Source organism: Ictalurus punctatus, chromosome 20 (genome assembly GCF_001660625.3).
Source record: "Ictalurus punctatus breed USDA103 chromosome 20, Coco_2.0, whole genome shotgun sequence".
NCBI classification, from domain to species: Eukaryota; Metazoa; Chordata; class Actinopteri; order Siluriformes; family Ictaluridae; genus Ictalurus; species Ictalurus punctatus.
In genome coordinates, this window is record NC_030435.2 from 19,701,104 (window position 1) to 19,718,595 (window position 17,492).

General features: G+C 39.7%; 2 protein-coding genes across 4 annotated transcripts; both read left to right on the forward strand.

The window, feature by feature from the left end:
- Positions 1-1,415: 1,415 nt before the first annotated feature.
- Positions 1,416-10,724, forward strand: LOC108280761 (BTB/POZ domain-containing protein 2). 2 transcript variants are annotated; one of them, XM_017496139.3, is made up of 9 exons: positions 1,416-2,001; positions 3,725-3,844; positions 3,986-4,142; positions 4,398-4,503; positions 5,889-6,086; positions 6,245-6,437; positions 6,922-7,009; positions 7,150-7,296; positions 9,011-10,724. In XM_017496139.3, the coding sequence occupies exons 1-9, from the start codon at positions 1,457-1,459 to the stop codon at positions 9,170-9,172; spliced, it is 1,716 nt and encodes a 571-aa protein (XP_017351628.1). In that variant the 5' UTR covers positions 1,416-1,456; the 3' UTR covers positions 9,173-10,724. The 2 variants fall into 2 exon arrangements, with proteins under 2 accessions (XP_017351628.1, XP_017351629.1); XM_017496140.3 differs by having other exon boundaries at positions 6,308-6,437.
- Positions 10,725-12,222: 1,498 nt separating this feature from the next.
- On the forward strand, positions 12,223-16,776 carry armc6 (armadillo repeat containing 6). Of its 2 annotated transcripts, none has more exons than XM_017494971.3 (8): positions 12,223-12,366; positions 12,652-12,792; positions 12,885-12,970; positions 14,084-14,651; positions 15,159-15,304; positions 15,489-15,620; positions 15,880-16,017; positions 16,150-16,776. In XM_017494971.3, the coding sequence occupies exons 2-8, from the start codon at positions 12,672-12,674 to the stop codon at positions 16,360-16,362; spliced, it is 1,404 nt and encodes a 467-aa protein (XP_017350460.1). In that variant the 5' UTR covers positions 12,223-12,366; positions 12,652-12,671; the 3' UTR covers positions 16,363-16,776. The 2 variants fall into 2 exon arrangements, with proteins under 2 accessions (XP_017350460.1, XP_017350461.1); XM_017494972.3 differs by lacking the exon at positions 12,223-12,366 and adding an exon at positions 12,375-12,480.
- Positions 16,777-17,492: the final 716 nt, after the last annotated feature.

Here is a 17,492-nt window from a genome sequence, read left to right on the forward strand (position 1 = left end):
TCTCTTACATATTTGTATGACTATACTTGCATATATTATACTTTTCATTAGAGTTTTTCCTATTATAACATAGTGTATTTACCATTCATACCACCAATAACATTACTATCTATCTATGTATCTATGTATCTATCTATCTATCTATCTATCTATCTATCTATTAACAAATAGGTTACCTTTAATATATTTCTGAATTCTGCATTTTTATTAAGAAAACTACCTTGCATAAAACAGTGCCAATAAAACATTCCGGATGTGGAGAGGTGAAGTTGGCCCAGCTGTATTTACAACACTGCTCAATAAAACAATAAAACATCATAAACATTTATTCAGTGGGACAGTGAATACTATCAAATGCATATATTTATTTTGGCTATCCATGAACTATGTATTCTGGTCAATATTATGTACAAACACTTTCCTATTCAACTACAGGTCGCATAATAATCAAAAAGTATTGCATGATATTACTTTTAAATAACTGCCTATAGTACTTTTGTAATAATATCCAAGATGTTGAATTAAAAGTGGTTTGGGATGGGGATATTAAGAGTTTTGGTGCTGGGCTCCTTTTTGGACTGATTTTTTTCCACAGACCTAGCAACGGATTGTGATGATGAAGATGATGACAATTCCGCACTGGTTCTCAGTGACATTAGGTAGATGCAACAATCTTCTATTTATTACCCGTTCCCAGATTTTAAAGGTTTGTGATATCAATTTCATAGCCCTGTAGTTCCCACAGAGTCTTATGTAAACTTTGTTTTTGTAAAAAGGCACTAGGTAGCTTTTTCACCATGCAGTTGGAATGCCGTCATCAAGAATTCTGTTGAACAAGGTTGTCAGGAAATAAACTCCCGTTTCTCCTAACCTCTTCCACAACTCTGACGGTATGTCATCAGGCCCAGTGGCCTTGTTATTGGCCATTTTATGGACTGCTAATTTAATCTCATCTGAAAATAGATGGATAGATTATTATTATTATTATTATTATTATTATTATTATTATTATTATTATTATTATTATAGTTGTTATTAATATTATGGTGATGATTATTATGATTATTATTATTAGTTGTTGCTGTTATTAAGATATTGTAGGTATCATTATAAAAAAGTTACATTACCCTAACAATAATTTCATTCATACATCAAACTTAAAATCTGGTAAACTCTATTGCGTTTCATTTTTAACTATATTAATAAAGGAGGCTATGTGTGACCTCATTTCCCCCCCAAATGGTATTCCGACGAGTCCCGCCTCCTGCGCTAGTATTGGTTCATGACAACCCGCCTCCTGCTCTATGATTGGCTGATAATATACCACTGACCTGTACATTCGCTGACCCGCGTGTCACTCTGAACGCTAGCCAATCGTCGGCTTGTCACAATACGGGTGTTGTGAAAACAACTTGTTTACCTTATCAGACCTTGAAGGGAGAAGTTGAAGTCCAAGATGGCTGCTGGAGAGAACGGTGGTCGGGCCCCGTGTTTAAATTTCCCCTCTCCCGGTCCGCTGGGTAACAGTCAACCGAGTAACAGTACCTATACTTTGGCAGCAAGTAACGGAGGATCCATCGGGGCGACCGGAAGCTCACAGAGCGCGACGAGACGCTCGAATCCACAGCCAGGGCCTAACGGCTCCGAAAGCAGCGGTGTAGCCTCTGGGCTTCCGCCGAATATGCGCAACTCTCTCCCGCAGGCCGTGGCTCAGGGCTCGGTGATAACGGGGGCGGTCGGGGGGTCAATGGCGGCCGCAGTGGCGTCGAACATGATGGGACCAGCGTCAAATTCAGTACCGGCCCCTGCGACCCACTCCTCACTTTCTGCCCCTCCGGCTGCAGCAGCGGTTCTGGTTTACCGAGAGCCCGTGTATAACTGGCAAGCGACAAAAAGTACTGTGAAGGAAAGGTTTGCGTTTCTCTTCAATAACGAGGTGCTAAGCGACGTGCACTTTCTGGTGGGGAAAGGGATGGGAGTACAGCGTATACCTGCTCACAGGTAACTCATTACTGTACAACATTGTGTTTATTGTGACATTACCTAAAAGTTATCAGCTTTTGTTATCTAAACCTTTTCTAGCAGCTGGGTATGTGTCAGTAATTGGTTGTGCAATATATCACAATATATCAGCAATAACACTTTACAAATATCCAACGGTCTAACAAAAGTTTCTTCCAAGACCTATATACAGAGATTTAACATCCACAACACAAACAAATGGAGAGTGTCTCTGATTTTTGCAATCTTTTTATAACACCACATCCCAAAGTAGGGCTGGGTATTGTGACTAATTTGGCCATTCGAATCTTATTTATATGGATTAAATTAAATTTTGATTTAATATTAATTAGTTATCAGTATTTCACTTAAAAATGTTAGTTTTGCAGACATGGAATCCATGTTTTGATATAAATGAAACCCTCCTATTTAGCTATATTACTGAAATACACATTTACATTAACAATAGGGCCCACACAATTATGTTTAATTACTTTTTACTTTGAGTAACCAATGTTGTACCAAGAAAGCATAAATATGTGCATACGATGCACACAAGGTAAGCACAAACTGCACATTACTGTAAAAATAATAAAGCTGAAAAATGTTGTAAATGTGCAACAGTGAAATTCATTAACAATTGAAGCATGTTTAAGAAATAAAACTGTTTTCAAAATTCAAATCATGAAAGATGGTGACGTTCAGGATGAGAGGCAAACTACAGATAATATTGGGTATTGAATATCGAATCCTATATTTAATGGGTATCTGTCGAATCGAAACCATATCAATATGAATCGAATCGCCAAATTGCTCGTAATACCCATCGATATCGTTTTGTTAAATTGAAGATTGATTAAAATCGTAGAATCGTCATTTACTTACTTACTTACTTATATATTTATCTATTTATTTATTTATTTATTTAACCAACCCTATCCCAAAGTGTTGTATTCCTTATCAGTTTGCTGTGAATGACAACACATTTTTAAAAATCCTTTTATGGTTACGTTTATTGTTTTAGAGCCTCTTTTTTAAAAATGTCTAAGTTAATAAGATGAAAATGTTGCTCGTCATATTACAGAGAAACTACAAAGCAAAAAATAGTCTTCTGTCCTGAATACACTCCCATGGCGGAAAAACAAGCTGCTGATTATTACAAAACACTGACACTGGCGACTCCTTCCAAAAGCACAAAATAAACGTTTTCTTGTGGAAAATGTTTTAAACACCTTTTCTTAAAAATTAAAAAAAAATAATAATAAAATATCAGTTTACATGAGATGCCCGTCATACCCCTGTCCTACAGGTCCCTGAGGATGCTGTTACTATAGAAACAATAACTAATATTAGAATGAGCATGTTAAATTAAACCTGTGAGCTGAATTACAGCTGGCACTATTGTCAGAGCTGCTGTTATAGAAAGTTAATCAACACCTTTGATAAACCGTATGATAAACTATAGACTTTGACTAGAATTGCAGTATTGTTATCTTTTCGGTACAACAACACATGAAACCCAAATATTGTGTTGCATATCATGTGTTGTATAACTTGTATAACTGGGCACATCTTATGCCTAAGAAGTCAAGGTTTGTTTGTAATGTCGTTATCTTGTGTGTTAATTGGCAGCTACACAGCCAAGACTGTTTAGATGATTATATGAATGTGCACCAGAATTTTATATAATTGTGTATAAGTCACTTTGTTGTTATTTTTGCAGGTTTGTTTTGGCAGTTGGCAGTGCTGTATTTGATGCCATGTTTAACGGAGGCATGGCCACCACATCCACAGAGATCGAGCTGCCAGATGTGGAGCCTGCTGCTTTCCTGGCTTTGCTCAAGTAAGATTTTATCCTGTTAGAGCTATTTGGTCGTTATAGTTTTTAGTGCCTTTACAATTAGGATTGCGCAGTATGCACCGACACTTCCAGCAGTCACGCTTGAACGTGTGTGATTTTTTAATGAAAATATTTCCTGTTCAGGTTCTTATACTCCGACGAGGTTCAAATCGGACCCGAGACTGTGATGACCACTCTGTACACGGCAAAGAAATACGCAGTCCCGGCGCTGGAGGCTCACTGTGTGGAGTTCCTGAAGAAGAACCTGCGGGCCGACAATGCGTTCATGCTCCTCACACAGGCACGACTGCGCAAACCTTTACAGCAATCTCTGTATACGCTCAAGTTGAATTTGAAAGTTCTATGTTTGAATTTTTATAGTATGCTTAAGGAGCAGTTTGTCATTTTTGTTTTTAGAACTAATGCTGTTTCGGTGAACCTCAAAAGCTGTTAGTCGCCTTTTATGGAAAGGGGGGGCGGACTAAATAATTTCACTAACTATATTGTAAATAATATTTTTGTCACTGTCTTGTTCAATGTTGTTTTATTTCTCTAGGCCAGGCTTTTTGACGAGCCTCAGCTGGCCAGTCTGTGCCTCGAGAACATTGACAAGAACACAGGTGATGCTCTGGCTGCTGAAGGCTTCACAGATATAGATCTGGGTACGTACATGAGAACCGGCACCCGTTTTTCTGTTGACATGTGACTTCATTTATGTTTAGTCGTATTTAGCAGACACTCTTATACAGAGTAACTTGTATAATGTCAAAGATACAACGAGACAACGTACCTGATCCTCCAGAATTGAGGCTGTGAGGAGATGAAAGTGAACTTCTTGAGTGTTATGTGATTGGATTGATCCTGTTGATATGACAAGTCAGTTGGGAGAGTAGATATCAATTCCTAATTTAGCAAGCGTGAAGATGAAGAATTGCTATCAAAGGCTGCTGACAGGTTGAGAAGAATGAGGACTGAGGATCAGTCATCAGCTAGCAGGTTAAACCCAAAAATACCAATCGTATGGAAGAAAACAAACAAACCATACCCTGGAAAAGATCCATTCATCCATCGTCCATTTCTGTGCCGCTCATCATACACAAGGCAGGGGACACCCTGGACGGGGTGCCAATACATAGTAGGGCACAATCACGCACTCATTCACACACTACCCAATGTGTGAACCAGCAGATGACCTGATTAGGTTTCGGAATCGTTCCAAACAGGATCGAGGTCACAGCAAGGTCAAATCTCTGAAATCGTTTTTCTTCCATAGCTTCTTTTTTGTTTGTCATACAAAGATGAGGCTTACATTTTCACAGACAGGAACTCAAGGCCTATTTTCATCTCTGTCTGTTTTTTCTTTTTATTTACCATCCGGCCAGGCATCGGTGTGTCTGTGCGTCTGTCCGAGATTCTCGTTCGCATGCTATCTCAAGAATTCAAGTGGTTGCATGATTGTAGGATTCATATGGAATTATCATTGTGACGGAATTGAAAACAGGGTCGAGGTCACAGCATGGTCAAATGTCTGAAATAGTTTTTCTTCACATGTGTAGTATATTTGAAAGGTAGTTCTGGCATGCACATTAATAACATGAAGGATTAGACTTGGGTTAGATTAGGTGGTGATGGTATGGAGAGGCATCTCCATCGAAGCTGTTACCCTTCGAGTTCGACTTGTTTATGACTTTGAATCGAGGTTCAGTGACCGCAAGAAGTGCCGTTTCTTTTTAATGCACTGCCTTATATCTAGAGTATAAACAAACATTTACCAACTTTGATTGGAAGCAAATGATTTTAGGATTTTTTTTGGGCTATTATTATAATGTATGTTTTTTTTTCCTATTCAGATACGAGTGATATGTTTTTGCTATTCAGTTTTTATATAGATATTAAATCAAAGTATCGTCAAACTCAGTTTTTATATTTCAATCCGAATAATGGTGCAATTCATGATTGTGCAGTGGTAATATTGTAATAATGTTCTGTAGATTTAAAAAAATAAATAAATCGATTTTTATTTTGTCGTGCTGCTGTTGTTTCTCAGACACGCTTGTAGCCGTGCTGGAGCGGGACACACTCGGGGTACGGGAGATTCGGTTGTTTGGAGCGGCGGTGCGTTGGGCCGAGGCTGAGGCTCACCGGCAGCAGCTGCAGCCCACACCTGAGAACAAGAGGCGCGTTCTGGGGAAAGCCCTGACCCTCATCCGCTTCCCTCTAATGACCATAGAGGAGTTTGCAGCAGGTATGTCCCTGCATGCACTCTTACCCACAGCTTTCTCTGCACAAGTCACAAAGGGATGAAAGATTAGTCGAATAGGGTGGAATTCAACACCATGCTTTGGGACCTACCTTCATGTGTCGTCCTGCAGTGGTGTATGTTATTAATTTCGCTGTGTGCAGGTCCTGCTCAGTCAGGAATTCTGACAGACAGGGAGGTGGTCAGTCTGTTCCTCCACTTCACAGTGAACCCCAAACCGCGAGTGGAGTTCATCGACCGGCCCCGCTGCTGTCTGCGTGGGAAAGAGTGCAGCATCACGCGCTTCGCCCAGGTGGAGAGCCGCTGGGGATACAGTGGGACCAGTGATCGTATCCGGTCAGAACAAACCCAATCACTCACTCACTCACTCATAACAACTTCCAAGAGACTAAATCTAATCTAATTCTGTTAAATAGCACTTATCATACCGTGATTTTTTTTCAGGCACTAAGGGTAAGAGGAACACTACAGCTTTATACACACACACACACACACACACACACACACACACACACACACACACACACAACATACTTTTATAACCAATCAGTAGCCCAAAAACTGATGATATCACCAAACCATGAATGTTATGAACTGTTACACCACTATGGATTTCCAATTTTAAAAGTTTTTCAATGTATACTGCAGTGTTGTCTGGTCTGTGATGAGAGATCATGCACCACTCTGATGAGCTGATGGACAAACCTATCACAGTTTCTGAGACCTGCACAGACATGCTGCTTACACATTACACAATGTTTGTCCATTTTTATTTTTTCAGAATTCCTTAATTTCTGTTTCTCTTTCTGTTCTATGGCAGGTTCTGTGTAAACCGCAGGATATTTGTTGTGGGTTTTGGACTGTACGGGTCTATACACGGACCCACAGACTATCAGGTCAACATACAGGTAGCGTTCCTTGAATCTTTTGCTCATTTTGAAGTGTTATTATTATTATTTTTTTTTTAAAGTGATAATGCGAATAATGGATTTGTAATGATGTGTTTATTCTGGGGTTTTTTGGGTTTTTTTTTTTGCAATCTTGTCAGATCATTCACACAGACAGTAATACAATCCTTGGTCAGAACGACACGGGTTTCAGTTGTGACGGGTCAGCGAGCACCTTCAGGGTCATGTTCAAAGAGCCGGTGGAGGTTCTGCCCAATGTAAACTACACAGCCTGCGCCACTCTTAAGGTATGACTCGCCGCGCATGGGACTCTGATCTTGCGATTCCATGTGGTACGTTGGATTTGCATAGGAGTTCCATATTTTATCATTGGAGTATGCTAGTATGAGTTATTACTCATAAAATATACCAGAAGACCTTCAGAAGTATTCTTTTTTGCCACCTATAAAAAAAAAAAAAACCCAGCAGATCAATCAGTCTACATACGAATCTGGAATGATTGTCAGTTACTCCGGTGTTCCCCCATCTCACATTAGTAATGTTTGGCCGTATTGACTCAATTTCTCCACTTGAAAGATCCACTGATGCCCTCGCTTTCTGTCAAGGTAAATGGAGAATGTTTTGAATTTATTAAAGGGAAATAAAATCTATAAATATATTTTCAAACCTGCCTAACGTTAGAGAAGTATATAGTTAACTATACATCAGTTAACGTAATATTTAGTTAATTATAAATCGAGGTCATAAGTTTACATACGCCTTGCAGAATTTGCAAAATGTTAATTTTGTTTTGTCTTTTTAAAAAGAGGAATCATAAAAATTGCATTAAAAGAAAAAGATTTTATTCAGTATTTATTTAGTATTGCCCTAAAGAAGCTATTTCATATAACAGATGTTTACATATAGTCCACAAAACACAATAATAACTGAATTTATACAAATGAACCAGTTCAGTAGTTTACACACGCTTGATTGATGTTTTGTGATAGTTGCTCATGAGTCCCTTAAGTGTCCTGTGCAGTTAAACTGCCCACTGTCCTTCAGAAAAATCCTGTTTCATCCTGTTCAAAAATTTACACCCCCCATGGTTCTTAATGTATCGTGTTGCCTTCTTAAGCATCGGTGAATGTTTGCACCTTTTGTAATAGTTGTGTTCGAGTCCCTCAGTTGTCCTCAGTGTGAAAAGATGGATCTTAAAATCATATAGCCGCTGTTGGAAAGGATTAAATATGCAGACTATGCTGGAAAAGCAAAGAATGTGCAGGACCTGGAGGATATTTCTGAAGAACAGTGGGCAGTTTAACTGCTCAGGCCAAACAAGGGACATGAACAACTATCACAAAACATAATCACGGTCGCTGATCAACCAGGTAATGACACATGGTCTTAAGAATCAAGCGTGTGTAAACTTATATACTGGTTCACTTGTGTAAATTCAGTTATTAATGTGTCTTGTGGACTATAAGTAAACATGTGTTATGTGAAATAGTTTATTCAGGGCAGCACTAAATAAAGAAAAAAAAAAAAAAACTTTTTGTAGCTTCTGCAAGGCGTATAATTCACCTGACCACAACTGTATGAGGGACTCACTGAAATTTCAACCAATGTTGGTATGAAAGAGAATAATGACTGAACAACTCCTACTTCTTTGGGGTTGACCGGTCTGATGATGAATCTAGTTCCTTTCTGATTTGGGTAAAGAGGTCTGCCAAATCAATACATGTATATGTGCAAATAAGAGCTGTTGGTATAGGCAGTCTTTGCACAAATGTAAGGCTAAATTGACTTGATACTGTTTGTTGCATTATTAATTTCTAGTAGTAACACACTGTCTTACTACACTGTGTTACTAAGATGAGATTTGGAAACCGTAGAAAAAAAGGCCAAGGATTCAAATCTTTATCACATTTCTACTGACAGTTATCACTTAAATCATGTTGTTTTGGTGAATTAGGATTGTGTGTGTGTGTGTGTGTGTGGTGTTTTTCTTGGCTCTTCCAGGGTCCAGACTCCCACTATGGCACCAAAGGCATGCGGAAAGTTACTCACGAGTCCGCAGGCTCCGGCACCAAAACCTGCTTCACCTTCTGCTACGCTGCCGGCAACAACAACGGCACTTCTGTCGAGGATGGACAGATCCCCGAGGTCATCTTCTACACATAATGACCATCCAATTCTTCTGTATTCCAGGGGTTTTGGGCTGTGTTACAAAATAGCTCACTGATGTACTTCCAGTTTTGTTAACTAGTCTGTAACTGGAAGAGCTGAACTCGGTGAGTAATCTAGTGGACGGCAGAGATGTTTAGAGTCGTACACCTTCACCTGCACTTTCTGAAAAAGCTGCACAGAGATAATCTGCGTGCTTACTGATTGAAGCAGCCTAATTTGTCCATGTTGATTTATAATAGAACCCATAGGCTGTGAACTATTCACCAGCAGACTGACCTCGAGGCTGTTTAACTGGATCAAGCTGTTACTGAGTTTCCTGTCTTTAACAGCTCTTTCAGCATCTCTTTAGTAGGGACAAAACTGAGGAAAAACGTTTTCTGGATTAATCACAGCTCGGGTTAGGGTTAGGGTTATGCCAGCAGGGGAAGCGAGATCAGGATCGGAAGCATTTCTAGGATGCAGGGGAATTCTGCAAGCTCAGGTTCCCTTATATTCTGTGCCAAAATATTGTGCTTAGAATACCTCCTTCACAGCCAGTTAACAACACTCAATCATCTTTAAGCCAAGCGTACAGCTCTGTAGTTCAGCGTAGGCCGTTGTGTAAATTAGCACACGGAAGAGTCCTTCAAAGGTGGAGCAACAGCCCTCTGCTTTTGTCGGACCTGATGTATTAAATCCTCATCTCAGCGGTCACTCACTTATCATATAATACAGTGAGTTCTCATAGGCCATGGTAAAAAAAAAAAAAAACCAACTGTTTGAATGGACTGTCGCATAATCAGCTGTTAAACCTGTCTACTTGTGTGTTGCAGTGAAATTTCACATACATAAAGATCCATGTACATTTTGGTCATTCTTTATTCATGTCAGTAACAGAAATGAGGGGAAAAAACATTTCTTTTTTTTTTTTTGTACAAATTCAGGCTGGATTGTGTTAATTTTTTTATTTATTTTATTTCTGTTACTGACACGAATATAGAATGACCAAATGCTGTTTAACCGGATTCTAGTCCACCACCCACTGTCACCTACTACACTGAGCCTCTGTTGCTCATCCTTAACACATCTATAAGATACCACGTCTATCCGATAGCCCATGTGCGTTTATTTAAAAATAAATAAATAAACGGACAGGTATTGTAACACTAAATCATTCATGTAGCTCGACAGGTTCATGTTTCGAACTGTTACTTTTCTTTTGGTGAGATTAAATCAGGGTTTTCATTTCTATATAACCAGCATCAAACTGTAAAATACTGACATCACCTCGTATGTGTGTACAATGCTATTAAATAAAAAGGTTGTTAAATGCAAGTGTTATTCATTTACTCCGACAGCTAGTGTTGTGTTCATGATGACCTGCTCGTGAATGTAGGGACACAGTGAACCTAAACTGCACAGAAAAGGTTTTTTTTGTTGTTGTTTTTTTTTGGTTGTGTGTGTGAGAGAGAGATTTGTTTAATTTCCTAGGTGAAGATAAATGTTTGGTTTGGAAGCTGGGCTGAAAGCAGCATCATAAATAAAGCTGGTCTGTATTTAAAAAGAAGTGTGTGTGTCTGAGCTGATGTTTGCATGCGTGACTGTAATGTTGGGGAGATGAACTCGTATAAAAATGAACAAAGCAGGGAATGTGTATTTCTTTATTTTTATTTTGGATCTTATTGATATTTTATAGTTTTAAGATTTATGTTAAGTATGTAAAGATTGGATTAACAGAGGTAAGCTGTATTGCGTAATTGCTTTATAATTTGACAACCACGTCTCTGCAATTATCTGGAGATTTCTAGTTTTCCATCTTTTCCTCATGCTCTAACTCCTTGTCTTTCTCCCTCTCATAATTCTCCTCTACCTCATCCTCCTCTACCTCCTCCTTCTCTTCTACCTCATCCTTTTCCTCTACCTCCTCCTCCCTCTTATCCTTCTCCTCTAGATCCTCCCTTTCAACCTTCTCCTCTACTTCCTCCGCCCTCTCAACCTTCTCCTCTACTTCCTCCGCCCTCTCAACCTTCTCCTCTACTTCCTCCGCCCTCTTATCCTTCTCCTGTACATCCTCCTCTACCGCCTCTTTCTCTTCTACCTCCTCCTCCTCCTCCTCATCCTTCATAACGTTCTGAGACATTTCTTTATTCCTAAAGACCATTCATTCAAAAAATAAAAGCAAACTTGTGCAACCTTTCCTTCTCCGTTGTCATGTAACATAAGAGAACAAGGTGGGGTTTAAGTTCCCCTAAGGTTTGGAAAACCTTTGTTGTTGACTTTGTTGACCAAAATAGAATATTATGACATGGTTAAAAAACAAAACAAAAAACATGGAACTGGATTGTAAATGTTTTGTTTTTGCTGGGTAAATAGCTTACCAACGTATTTAATGCCCAGTTACTGTATTTGCTAAATCTGCCTAGAGGAATATGAGCAAATATTATTATAGCTAGTTTATTTTTCAGATTGAATATAAAAAAATTGTTGGTCTCAGAGACTGTCGTAGGGTTATACATCAGCTCATCAGAGTGGTGCATGATTTCTCATCATGGACCAGCCAACGCGACCAAGAAACAGAGTCGCGGGTTTTGAACCCGTGTAACGCGGTGATTTGTACTCCGTTTCACCGCGTTAACCCACTATACTATTTAGACAGGATACGGAGTATGCTGTATATCATATATGAAGGTCTTTTTTCACATGTGGTACTTTTCAACTTTTGTCATGTGATACCTTAAAAATCGCTATCTCTCTTTAAATAAAAAAAATAGACGCTTAAAACTTTTTAAATCACTCTAGCAAAGTTCCACTTTTGATTTTTGCGGTTGTATCTAAAATTTCTGTTCGCTAGATGGCGCTGTATAGCACATGCCGTTTCGTACAATATTATACAAAAGCATAATTTATGAAAAACATATTTATTACTAAACCGTATTATTGTGCTATACTATTTAAATTGCACTGTTGATTATTGATTCATTGGCGAAAGTCTTTTTAAAAATAAATTGCACATCGGAACTCAATATTATTTTGCACGTTTAACCCGAGCCTTATTAACAAACGGACCTTACGCAAGCTTAGGGATTCACAACCGCTCGCGTAAATATTGCCATTGAGCTTAACCTACCTGCCTTAACTCTTACATCGTAGCGCGCTGTTTGTCACAGCTGGGTGGGATTTTATCGTTGAGCTGCAGGCTGGGTGGAGCGGTGAGTGGCGCGATTGTTATCAGTGATGCGTTTAAACTAACTGTTTTTTTTAACGTTTGAAATCCAGCGCTTTGAATGAGAGATTGTGCTCGGAATAGATAAAACCACCTAGAGGTTTAAATGTTCATTTTTTTTGGTTAAATGTAACCAGAAGTAACTGACATGGCCATTCATTGTTGTGTTTGAGAGATTGGTGTAACTAATAGCAACGTCAAGGTCTACAAAGTAATGTAAAAATAGCACATTATAATAGTTATAATAATTCATATCATTTTCCTTGTCTAGTTATTCATTACTCGGCAAACATGGCGAAACGGAGAATAAAGCAGGAGACGTTTGACTCGGTGGTGAGGGAGAACATTGAGGAGTTCGACATGGAGGAGAGTGAAGCTCTGAAGGAAGCAATCGAGCAGTTTGAGTCTCAGGGTAATTTTACCAGCTTGTGTTTCAAACCTCCCTGAACGATGATTTATGGTTTGTTTGTTTTTGTTGTTGTAACGCCTCTTTTTTTTGTAAAGGTGTGGACCTGAGTAATATTGTGAAGGCAGTACCGAAAGCATCTTCTGAAGAGACCACAGATGATCAAACTCATGAAGTCCTCCAGGTACAAAGATGATGAAGATTCATCTATTTCTTCCTGCTGCACCTGATCTTTATTTCTTTATTTATTTATTTTATAGCTGTGTGATGGGAGAAAATATTTCATGAAACATTTGAGCAAAACATCTCTATAATGATTGGGTAATCATCCATCCATCCATCCATTTATTTTCCATACCACTTATCCTACACAGGGAACTCCTGAACCCATCACAGGGCATAATTGCACACACATTCAAACACTACAGACAATCTGGAAATGCCAGTCAGCCTACAACGCATGTCTTTGGACTAGGGGAGGAAGCTGGATTACCTGGAGGAAACCACGAAAGCATGGGGAGAGGATACAAGCTCTGCGTACATAGGGCGGAGGCAGGATTCAAACCCCCAACCCTGGAGGTGTGCTCACCCCCCACCAAGGGCTAATAATCAATAGGAGCAATTAGTTTATTGTCGTCCCAAGAAATTTGTCCTTGTGCTTTACACAAGGTGCTGTAACTCACCTAATTCATCTCATCATCTTATTAAACGCCCTCCCTGATGTTGAATCAGGTGTATTAGAGAAGTGAAAACACTAACCCGAGTGTAGTCCAGGACCAGGGTTGGGAACCTGTGATTTAAGTGAAGGTGCAATAAGCTCTGCCACCTCCTCATTCTCATTGTTTGACACGCTTAAGTCTTTGTTCTGATTGGCTGCTGGTAGGCAGAGAAAGAAAGTGAGAGACTGTCAAAGCAGCTACAACTGTCAACAATTCTTCATACATTTATTGATTTGTTTATCTTCAGGACGCGCTTTATTCTAGTCAGGATTGTAGTGGATCCAGAGACTGTCCCAGGAACTCTGGGTGCGATGTGGAAATACAGCTTGCTTCCAAGGATGCCAGTCTATCACAGAGCACGATACAGACACATTTAAACCTATGGGCAATTTAGTGTTGCCATTCCACATACAGGCATGTCTCTGGATTATGTGAGGAAACCTAGAGGGAACCCATACAGACACACAGTACATGCGCAGACAGTAACCCAAACTCGGCATTATTAATTAACATTAACAGGACAAATTAAATGCTGTAATGTCCTTTGTACGTGAAATGATGTGTTGATCTTCCCCTAGGCTCTGCAGTCTCTCAGAAGCGCGTTAGAATCCTCGTCCATGTCCGTGGTGGAGAGCTTAAAGCTCTTCACAGAGCAGTGCTCCCTCGGCTTTGCTCAGCGATGCCTGGCGGCCCAGGAAGACGCCTATCCCACGCTCCTCTCCTGCTGCCAGGCTGCTGGTGAAGACAACAAAGTGCTCTCTGCTACTCTCGCTGCTCTTTCTGTGCTCACTGACGGCCAGCCTGATCTTCTGGACGCCGAGGGTCAGAGCTTTTTGATAGACACCTTACGCAGCCACCAGGAGGATCCAGCATTGACCTGCCTGGGGATCCGGACGGTGCGTCACTGCTGTCTGAAGCACGAGCAGAACAGGCAGGGCCTGGTGAAGGCCGGGGTGCTTAACTTACTCACCAGTGCCATAACACGCCATATTGAGAGGGCTGAGGTGGTCAAAGAGGCTTGCAGCGCTCTTAGAGTCATGACCTTTGATGATGACGTGCGGGTTCCTTTCGGCCAAGCGCACGAGCATGCCAAAATGATCGTATTGGAGCACAATGGACTGAAGGTCATAATAGAAGCTGCTAAAGGTGAGATTTATTTCTTGGATCTGCATCTCATTTGTTAACTGTTACTGTAATGGGGAGAAGTTGGAATCATTACATTTAAGGAGTGTACATGTAGGAGAGCAGGTGTTTGCTGATGTGTTTTTCTTGTACCACAGCACTGTTTAATTCTTGAATCCGACTGCTCAGGTGTTGATTAGTTTTCTATCTTTATAGTAAAAACTCATTCACAGGGTCTTTTCACAGGGATAATCAACATATTTATAAATGTGTTATTATTAACAAAGAAAAATGGAATGGTTCATATGGTGAAGCTTTCTGTAAGGTGAGATTTATTTATTATTATTATTTTTCCATTTTGGAATTACAATTATGGAAGGAGTCTCTAATCAGGACAGGATTGCAGAGGAACAAAACACGTCGGGACGTGCTCTTATTGTTTCGCATCACATCGTCGATAATTATTTTAATTAACGTCACGAACCGTCCTTACTTAATAGTGAAATGTGAATGTTCACGGTTTTACCACAGCCCATCCCGAGAACATGCCGGTCCTCAGCGAGCTGTGTGCCACTCTGTCCCGCCTTGCTGTGAGGAATGAGTTCTGCCAAGACATTGTGGATTTGGGTGGACTGAAGTTCATGATGACGCTGTTAGCGGACAGCTTGGACGGTCAGGTGAGAGATCATATATAGGAATTTTTTTTTTTCTTGAAGTCTGATGTTATTAAAGCTGCAATCAGTAATTCCTTTCGGGAGAATTTTGGGTTTGCAAAATCCTCATCTGGAGCCACATTCTTATTATACTTTTAGTATTTATTCTGATTTAACTGATGATCTGTTTTTTTTTCTCCCCTTCCAGGACCTTGTAAAGCAGGTGTTGAGTGCATTGCGGGCGATTGCTGGCAACGATGATGTCAAAGACGGCATTGTGAATGCAGGCGGGGCAGAGCTTATTGTCATGGCGGTAAACCGGCACATGAGTAATGCACAGGTGACCCTCCCTGTTATCATCTGATGGAAGTGCAAGTAAAAAAACTCTGTCCTGATTGGGGCTAAAATGAAAACTGTAGCATGTGGGAGATAAAAAGGTTTTTAAAAATACATTGGTCAGACGTCACATGTTAGTCAGAAAGCTTCGGTTGTAGTAATATATGGTTTAAACCAGATCAGATAATTCCATGGGTTTAATGGTGGTGGTGATTACAGCACTTCTGTATGGATGTACATAACGTTTCTGCGTAACGTCTCAGGTGTGTGAACAGGGCTGTGCTGCTCTCTGCATGCTCGCTCTGCGCAAACCCAGTAACTGCAAAATCATCATGGAGAGTGGAGGAGCTCTGGCCGCACTGCAGGCCATGAAAATGCATCAAGCTGAAGTTAACGTGCAGGTAAACACAACACCATGACTTAACTCCTTCTCAATAGCAAAGCACAGTTTTTAGATATTATGATATTATTACTTTGGCACCTCTGAGTGTGTACCAGGTGAATAAGTGTTAAGTGTCTGTACTCTGTTGCAGAAACAGTCGTGCATGCTGCTTAGAAACCTGGTGTCACGAACAAGCGATTTCAACCAGACCATTTTGGAAATGGGGGCTGAGGCTCTGATCGGTCAGGCGCTGGCCTCTCACAGGGACTGCAGTGACGTGGCGAAAGCCGCTCTCAGAGACCTGGGCTGTCAGGTGGAGCTGAGAGAACTATGGACTGGCAAGAAAGGAAGCCTGAGTAACTAAAACCCCAAGAAAACTGTTGAAGAAGGACTGAATAGCTCAGCTAATAATAAACATGTACAACATTAAAGAGGGTTCTTCCAGAAATATCAAATTCAGTCTCCAAGGTTCCATTCTTCATGCGTGAATTATTGGATTGGATTGGATTGTTGGTGATTTGACCTATTACTGGATTTTTTCTGAAACAAGCTCAAAGCTGATGAAATTATTCATGTGCACAATCGACCTTTTTGTCATATATACCTTGCTTTAGCTAATTTATAACAGCTCAATATATTTTTTATTGTGAATGAGAAGTAGTACACTGTAATGTTCCCTATAGTAGTCCATGTTAATGAGCTGGACTGTAGAACACAAGACTTAAAATGATGTGTAAAATAGCTGATCTCAGTGTGAATAAAAATACCTCAGAATTAACCGTTTTGCTTTTTCTAAGTCCTTAATGCAAGTTAACATTTTATTAACTTTAACATATTGATTGACATATATTCCAATTTCCCAATGATAAAGGTGATAGATAATGAGTACAGGACCAAATAAAAACTATCCTGTGTTCAAGTTTACTGGAACGTGTATACCACAACACTATTGATTTCTGGATTCTGATTCGTCTAATTGCTGATTAATATTCTATAACGTAAAATAAAAGCTAAAAACAACCTTTGGGGAACTTTAAGAACGTCCAATAAGAAAACATGAAATGGGTGTTCCTGGAATGTTAGTTTGTAGCTAGAAAAATAATAGTTTCAAGAACTTCAGGAACTATGCTGACTTTGTTATCCACTAGGCCTAAGTAGCATTGCCAGAATGTTATAAATGTTATAAACCAAAGGATTCATAATGTTTTGGCAATGTTATTATCTACAAACTATTCTGGGTCACTGTAAGATTCTCAAAAGATTCAAATATATGTAATTTAAAGGTCCCCGGAGCATTAAGGGGAAAGTTTCCTGAACTGTTGCGGGATATTTAAAAGTTAGAAGATTTATTCTCTGAACCAAAATGCACAACACAATCATAACGTCATATTTCTATAAAGAACACTTTAGTGAAAATCCAAACAGTCCACACACACACACACAACAAAAACAACAAAACTTCACCACAAAAACGATGATAAGAACTACTTTCTT